The sequence below is a fragment of the Drosophila novamexicana genome, unplaced genomic scaffold, assembly GCF_003285875.2.
Source record: "Drosophila novamexicana strain 15010-1031.04,08,12 unplaced genomic scaffold, DnovRS2.1 tig00000009-arrow-pilon, whole genome shotgun sequence".
NCBI classification, from domain to species: Eukaryota; Metazoa; Arthropoda; class Insecta; order Diptera; family Drosophilidae; genus Drosophila; species Drosophila novamexicana.
The window spans coordinates 3,219,935-3,228,707 of record NW_020824766.1 but is presented as its reverse complement, the minus strand read 5'-3'; the positions used below and the strand labels follow the sequence as shown (position 1 = coordinate 3,228,707).

General features: G+C 38.8%; 1 protein-coding gene across 1 annotated transcript; it reads left to right on the top strand.

Annotated features, from left to right (window-relative positions):
- Positions 1–3,206: 3,206 nt before the first annotated feature.
- On the top strand, positions 3,207–4,527 carry LOC115769601. The gene has a single exon (XM_030714494.1). The coding sequence runs from the start codon at positions 3,307–3,309 to the stop codon at positions 4,381–4,383; it is 1,077 nt and encodes a 358-aa protein (XP_030570354.1). The 5' UTR covers positions 3,207–3,306; the 3' UTR covers positions 4,384–4,527.
- Positions 4,528–8,773: the final 4,246 nt, after the last annotated feature.

Genomic DNA, 8,773 nt, shown 5'->3' with positions numbered 1-8,773 from the left:
TTGGCATCAGAACTGAAATACTCTTCTCTCTGGCTTATAAAATGTTGCGCACTCCGACAGCTTCCACGTTGAACGTTGATGTTGTTGTCGATGATATCGATGTCGATGTTGATGGCAGCATAAATTAGGCACAAACTAATTAAATGCGTTTCAATTGAAGTTGCAACTGACAGCAGCAACAGCAGCAACAGCAACAACAACAGAAACAGACGAAGCCGTTGTCGTTGCCGTCCGAACTAATGAGCAGAGTGCTTGCATGTATCTGTATCTTGCAGATACACGTACTCACTCGACAACTGGCGCGAACACGTTCGTGTTCTCGACGCTTTGGCAGCGTCAATAAATTGCAATTCGCAAAACTCTTTAGCTCCGTTTTTTCTTTTTCTTTTTTGTACCCTGAACCCATTTCAAATGGAATAGAAGGGGTATTTTTTTTATGTGCAAATATATATTCAACAGTCAGAAGGAAGCATATCCGAAATCACGGAAACTACAAAAGCTTGTGGCTTGAAATTGAAAATAGATATGTTCCATACTCAGAACAAGAACACATTTTCATGAAATCGATATATATCGATTTTGAGATATAGGAATTTAGATACACCAAGCTTTATAGGAAAGTTTTTGCACAGTATATACAAATGACAAATATTTCACTTTGTCGATAATTCTCCTCAGCCTTATGGTTTTGTGTATACCCTACTCGGCGCTGGACCTAGGGTATCTGCTAGTCGAGCACTCGCAGCTAGAGCGCTCATACTTGTTTATATTATATTTTTCTGCCATGAGCTAGTTGCATGTAGTTAATGCCAATTGCTATAAACATTTATTGTCAAGCTGATTTAATATAATAATAGTTATTATTATTAATATTAAATATTTTAAAACAGAAACTATTGAATTCCCGTTTCTAGCATTTTCGAGCACAACAAACCTGGCTCTAATAATATTTTATTTTCTTTCATGATACAGACACAGCCTTCATGCAGTTAGCCCCAATAATTAAAGTTAAAGTGCAGCGCGTTCCGCTACCGACTGATTTGTAAATTTCGTTTGCTGATTGTCAATTTTCCAAATGACTTTTTCATTGCCTACTTTTCACTTGCAAAACTTTTCCGCTTTTGGCAACAATTAAATGCGCTGACTCAGCAGAGGCGGCCGTCGCAGTTGGCCCGTTCCAAAACGGTTGGCAACAACCGACAGCAGCAGCAGCAGCGGCAGCGCCATCAAATCAAATATGGCCAAAACGAAAAGTCAGCCAAATGTCTCAGCCAGGCCGCACTTGAGGGCCAACAAACTTTTACCCCAACGAGCCGCCAAGTCTGCCAAGTCTGTAGCAGTTGTTGTTGCTGTCGTTGTCGTTATCGTTGCTGTGGTTGTTGTTGTTGTTGTTGTTGTTGTCTGCTCTTGGATCATAATGACACACATATGAGTATTCCAGCGAGTAGAGACATAATTACCGCTGAACCGAACCCGGCCAACAACCAAAATGATCTCCGGCTGACAGCTGACGCTGCTAGCCAGAGCGTTGACTGATTTATGAAAGACACTTTTGCAAGTCGCCCAACTAGATTTTCAAGAAACCGTTACGGCTCTGCGCTCAAACAAGTGTCTGTCTCTCAATCTGTCTCTCCATCTCCATCTCCGTCTCCATCTGTCTGCCAGTCTGTCTCTTTCTGTGTATCTACCTATCTTTCTATCTATCCATCTATCTGTAATTGTCAGCACATTCACCAAATCTTTTGTCTGGATACCCTTTCTCCAAGTAGCCAAAAGCATATCTCAAAAGTATTTTCAAATGCTTTTCGACAGCGAAAATCATTCAGTTTCATTCATTGTATGTATTGGACTCTAATGTAATACATTTTAATTACTCCCTTCTGCCCAACTTAGGTAAGGCCTTGGGTTTTTGCACACAATGCGACATTTAAATGGCTTTAAAATATACTAAGATCGGACCAGAAACAGTGTAGTAGTGCGCTGATGGCAGAGGAAAAGAGTTCGAAGCCACTAGACGTGCACTTTTATTTAGAACTAATTAATATTGAAAAATATAAGTATATTAGAGGTAGGGCAACTGCAGTGCGTCTTGAGCCGTTTCTAGTTGAAGGTTTCCTCAATTTTGTCTATTACACGACTACGACTACGAATTGAAGTGTTTTGTTGTTTTTGAGCTGTTGTTTGTTGCCAAGCACCCAAATGGCTCATTTTTCTGTCCCGTCTCGCCTCGTTTCGCCTGGCCTGAACTGGGCTTTTGAGTCTGGCCAGACCAGTCGTCTCTTTGGCTCGGCTGGTAGTTGTTTGTATTGTTTGTGTTGTTTGGCAATCACGATCGCCAGATCTTTCAGCTGCTTTCAAAGAATGGCCCAGTTGCTGGCTGACGACTTTCCGCGCTGCTTTAAACTTAATTGTCGGCCTAATGGTAATGTCTGTCTCTCCGCCGCGGCCTCTGCCTCTGCCTTTGCCTCAAATCAGCTGATGGCTGGTTTCTGGCTGGCTGTTGCCTGATGACTGCTGCCTGATAATGATGAGTAAGCGCTTTTAATGCCAGCAAAGAAACCGCATCCGTACTTTATTTGGATTCATGTGGCGTTTCTTACACAAAGCGTATAATTCGCAAACAGAACGACCATCAAGCAGACCTTTTCCGCTCTGACTCTATGAAACTTGAGCGACAAATCAACTAATTAGAATAAACACTGAACTGCCATGGATTCTATCTAAATATGACTCATTTACTTGCACAACCCAAGCCTTAGGAGCTAGCCAACTGTAATTCCTACTGTAGTCACCTTTAATATTTCACCTTCAACTGTGGAAAATTGGTGGAAAACAGTTGCATTAAACATTATTTGACAGTCAATCAGCTTAGCTCATTTGCAGCTGTTGTTAATTTAAATAGATACAAGTATTAATACTATTATTATAACATATGTTGCTAGTTTTGCTCTTTTTGGCATTTCGGCAAGTTCGAGGAGTTACCGTCTTATATACGTATTAAGTTTTTCAGACTATAAGAAACCCAATTCTTAATATGTGATATTGAATATAAATAAAAATATATATGCATATATATTTATAGCTTTCCTCATACTGAATTCGAGTCTGGTTTGTCGACTGAAGCGTTTTCTCTTTAAATTACATCAATGTTTAGCCTAATGAGTGGAAACGTCTGTCAGAGCTGACAATTTTTATATTTTGTTGTATTTTTTAACCTCAATCTACAAATTTTATACAAATCTCTTGGTACGCCTCCATCAATACAAATTAAATTTCGTGTTTTAATTTCATAATAAGGATATTGTCATGCAAAGAGCCCCAAGCAGGATGCACTCCCGCCATTCGTTCATACAGCCCCAGGAATCTGGACTCTCTGGCGACTTTGAGGATCCACGAAAGAGGGGCATTTTGCGGAACACCAGCTGTCATTCGTATCGGCAACAGCTGCAGAGCAGCGAACAAACGAACATGGTACAGGGCCTGATGATAGTCACGGGCATGGCCACAGTGCTGGTGGTGCTGTGGTTCCATAGCCTGGACTCGTCGCCAGCCGGTGAGCTAGGCCAGGCTGCAGGCTTATCCGGCACACTAGAGGCCCTGTGGCTCGGCGTGTCGGGCCTCCTGAGCCTGGGCAGTCACTGTGCAGGCGGCCAAGACGAGCTTCCGGCAGATGGATCACTGCACGCTTATCACTGCAACCAGCGTCTGGACACGATGCGAATGTTTCGCCAAATTGGCAAACAGGTGCTCAACCAGGAGCAGGCACTGGCGCGTTTGGAACGCTCCGTTAAAAGCGAAAGGCCATTGAAATCCGTGGCGCTGCTGGGCCCGCCCGGCGTGGGCAAAACGCTTACGGCAATGGCATTGAGGCAACATTTCCCCTGGCCGGAGAATGTGCACACCTACTCGTGGAGCACCTATGTGCCAGATGGCGCTCACAAGTTCAACATGATGCGTAACTATGTCGAGCAGCTGTCCGACTGCGGCCAGAATTTGCTGATCATTGACAATTTGTCGCCGTGCGATCACAGCTTTGTGCCCATCTACAACAGGCTGCTGCATGAGCGCGAGGGTGATCCCACTGTGGCAGCCAACCAAACTGTGCTCGTGGTGTACATCTTCAATCTGGATATGCAATACTATTGGCAACAATTTGAGCTCCTGCAGCAGCTGCCCATGGACACAACTATCATCAACTATCGCCCCTTTGAACGTGCCGACCTGTTAGCCTGCCTGGACAACGAGTTGCGCTTGGAGCAGCGTACCCTGGACGAAAACACGCTCTCTTACATCATTGAGGAAGCACTGCTCGATGTCGAGGAAATGGGCTGCAAGCGTATTCGTCAGCTGCTAATACAAAATGGTCTTTCAGATCTTAAGTAAACCAAGCTCAACCTAACCAAGCAAATCCAAACCACGCCAAATCGTGTTAGTATATAAGTAGTTTTCGTCTACTGTAGTTGCTAAAATCAATGTAGTGAATTTCTCAATGTACTTCATCGGGAGGCAAATAAAAAACAACCAATTAACAATTTTATCAATATCTCCAAATTAAGGAGAAATCCCATTTAAATCAACAATAGATAGGAGTCGAATCTAAATTGTCTTTCCATTAACTCCTCATAGTTATGATAACAGCATGCAATTCCATTCACCATGGTTTTTTCTTCTACATCTAAGGGCCATTTGTCTTGGATTTTCAAATAAATTTGAAAAAGACTTCCACTCCTAAGAACATTCTCAACCGACTGAACCATTTGCCATCGCCTCATAACTCACATATATGTGAAGAATTCTTTTTAACCTAAATAAATGAAACTGAAATAAAATAGTCTGTGTATACAGTACAACCGCAATTGCAATTCCTTTAATAGAATTCAAAGCAAACGCACAATATAATTCATTAATGCACATTTATACGGAAATTCTTGCGCTATGCGCTTGCAGACACTTGGCTTGTCAATATTTAACACTTCTGTGCTTCTTAACCGATCTTGATGACATTTTCAACAGTTGATCTTATTGTGCAACAGAATATTTGTAGTAAAGACAAATTTTGCCTTAAATTAGTGGGTAGTTCCAGTTGATTTTTGTTTGATTTAAAGCTAGATAACGGCGGGGGATTAACTATAGCTATAAAATGAATAAATGAAAAAAATACTTGATTTACAAATTGTTCTAGAAGCTAAGTGTCAAATTTATTGACTCTAGCTACAAAACCCAAAAGATTTGCTTTAAAACTAGAATTATAATATAGACTGTTATCGATTGCTTGGAAACGGGACAAGTTATTGATTATCGTATATCGAATTTTTAAATCTGTAGCACTTATAGGTTCTGAGATCGAAGCGTTCATACATTCGGACAGACAGACATGGCTAGATCGATTTGGCTTTTGATTATAACAAAAATATATACCTAATGGGGTCGAGGATCCCTCCCTTTGCCTCTCACATACCTACCATTATAACCTTATGCCCTTTTTAACCATATTCAATAGGTTCAGGGTATAAAATTGTTATAAAACATCATTAAGAACAGAATATAAAATTATATATTTTAAACAATAAGAAAGTTTTATGCGGTGTTCAATAGGAATTCCTAGGGAATTTCTAGGTCTCCGCTTTCATATGCTTTTTTTTTGTAGAACACTCCCATCAAAAATCTAATTATAACAGCAACTCAGCATTATGTTTTGTATTCAGTTAAACAAATGAAGATGAAAATCAAATTTAAATGCATGAACTAGACTTGAAAATTGTGTAGATCTTTAGACAAACGATGCATGCTCTGCCCTAATGAAGTTTGTACTTGTTTCTTATTATTATTCCCCTGGCTTGGCATATCGTTCATGGCATATATTGAGTGAAGTGCGACGAAGAGGTGACTCAAGTGGCGAACTGAAGTGTGGCCCATGCAAACGACAAGAAACGAATCTGGCTCTGGCTCTGGGGACTCGATTCTGATTCTGAGAGGGTGTGCAGAGCGCTTACATTACGCACAGCTTAAGTACTGCCTGCTTAGAAATATTTGTCTATCACTCGAAATTCGGAGGTTGCTTCATCATCATCACATCATAACTTCAAGTACAGGAAAGTGCCTTGGTATTTTTTTTGTTTTTGTTTTTTGTCTTTGCCAACGTTAGCTACAATGGAAATTTTTTGAAGAGCTATCAACAAGTAAGACATCGTCAAATATAATGATAAAGATATGCTTTGAGCCAGCTTCTGCTGCTGAGTTATATAATGTATAAGGTCGTCTGCTTAACATTGAAAATAACAATTGAAAATAACAAATATCTGCCACAATTCTGTTTGCAATTAATCTAAATTGAATTAGAGCAAAATGGTATTTATATTCAAAATATATAGACAACATTGTTCAAAATGTAGGGAAAACATGTTGTGCAAACACATTTAATTGCATTTAAGTTGAATTGAAATTAAATTAAAACAATTAAAATTCAATTGGAATAGACTTGAAATAGAAAAAAAAAACAAAAACAAAAAACTTTAAATTGAATTACATTGAAACAGAATTGAACTAAAATTTAAGAATGAAAAATAAAGCAGATTGAATTGAAATTAACATTCCTGTCGAAAAAATATATATATATGGAGTAGATTTTCAATTAATATACAATGACAATGCTACTAAAATTAAGTTTGAGCCGAAGACAAAATAAAGTTGAATGAAATGAATACAGCAATAGAAACTGATTGAATACATTTAAATACTATTTCTGCGGCACTCAATAGTTGAGTTTTTTTTTAAGTGGCCCGCTTTGAGTCTTAGAGTAGTGTATCGATGCAAAGATGTCTTGGCCAAAGGCTATTCAAATTTAAATTTAATACTGAAATGATGCAAAAATAATACAAATAATAGTTACAAATAATATATAATATAAAGCTTAAGCTAGAAGTAGGATAAGTATAGATAGGTTGCAGAGAATATTATACTCTGATAATAGGATGATTATATATTAACATATATTAAACAAATAATAAATAATAATTCGTATATATTTTAAACTGATTTGAATAAGAAAATCAAGCTTAATCTCGAAGTTAGGTAAGAATATATAGCTAGCATGGAATATGTCCAAATTAATTATAAGTCTTACCTTTAACAAGATGTGAGTTTTCTCTTTAAACAAATACTAAGCAGTATTTCGTCTATATTTTAAACGGATTTTTAATAGAATGTAAAGCTATAACTAACTAACTATATCAAACTAACATAATAGTAATCTAATAACAAAATGCGTTTATATTTTAATTAATGTTATCTACAAGCTTTAACTTTAACTAGATTTTAGCAATTCGCTTTTCACTTTAAACAAAGCGCTTTTTTATCATTGTTTGTTCACATGGAGATCTGAAGAATGAACAGCAACTCAGAGTATCTACAAGTCGATTATAGTTGTTTACAATCGGCAGCAAAGCGAGCGAAATCAATTCAGAGTATCTACAAGTCGATAATCTGGTTGCACACACTCACGCGTGGTTTTCAGTTTTCGGCGCAGTGCGTCTATGCCTATGCATCCGTCAGATACGGCAATGCCCAAGAGCCAACAACCGCATCGAGGACAGGCCGCGGCTGCCAATTGCAGTGCAATGCAAAGCGCAAAGCGCAAAACGCAGCCAGCGGCGTTTGTAGTTCATGAACGGCCACCGAACTCGGCGCGAGTTGATAATAAGATACACAACTACAATATATGAAAACAAAAAAAAAAATCGAAACAGAAAAAAGATACGAATACTAAATCGAATATCTGTGGGCGAGCGGGCAGTGGGCATGGCAACGGCTTGCACCATGCACCGGTAATTTTTCACTTTTTTTTTTAGTTTTCTATACGATTTTTTTTTGTTTTTGTTTCGGTTTTTGTTTTTTGTTTGCTGCCTGCGATTGAGTCGTTCGGCCGGTCACGTAAGCACCGATTCCAACTGCGATTTGGCCGGCGTTGTTTTTGGTGGCGGCGGCTGTCGCCGCTTGCTGGGCCGGTTGCATAAGCTCCTCAATTTGATTTTGGCAACGCGGAAGATACGAACCGTGGATATATGTGGCCAGAGCCAAAGCGCCAGAGTTAGCCAGCGTTAGCCAGAGTTAGCCAGAGTTAGCATCAAGGCGATTTCGAAACCATTTCAGTTAAACAATGCAATTGCAAGTGGCTTTCATTTGACGGCTTCTAAACAAAATGCAACTGGCGAATGGCCACAGGGAAATGTATGCGGAAACACGGGAAGAGCAATTCGATCTGTCAATTAGCTAGAAATTATATTAATAGCTATCAAAGTAAGCATCCAGGAGGCGCTCTAATTGAAAGAGCAGACCCGGCTTGGACTGGGCCAAGCAGCATACAACACGAAAAAGTAAAGATCCAGAAGACTCTCCAAACGGCATTGGAATCATCGCATCACATGTCCCATTACCATTTAATGTGACATCCTAGCAAGGAGAAGACACAGAAAATATGCAATCCCAAGAGTTTGGCAGGAAAGCTGTAAGACTTAAAGGCTGCCCAATAAGTCACACTTGTCGAAGTGCATTAATTTCCCTTGCCAAGCATAATATAAATAAAAAAGTTAATGCAAAATTATATATATATTACAAATATATTAACTGAGCTAATATATTTTTTAGCAAATAATATAAATATTAATCAAATATTTTGCATTAAAACTATAATTGTGCATGAAATATATTTTGAAAATTGAAATATTTATATTGTCCTTGCCCTAACTTTGTAATAAAATAGAAAATCCTAACAAAG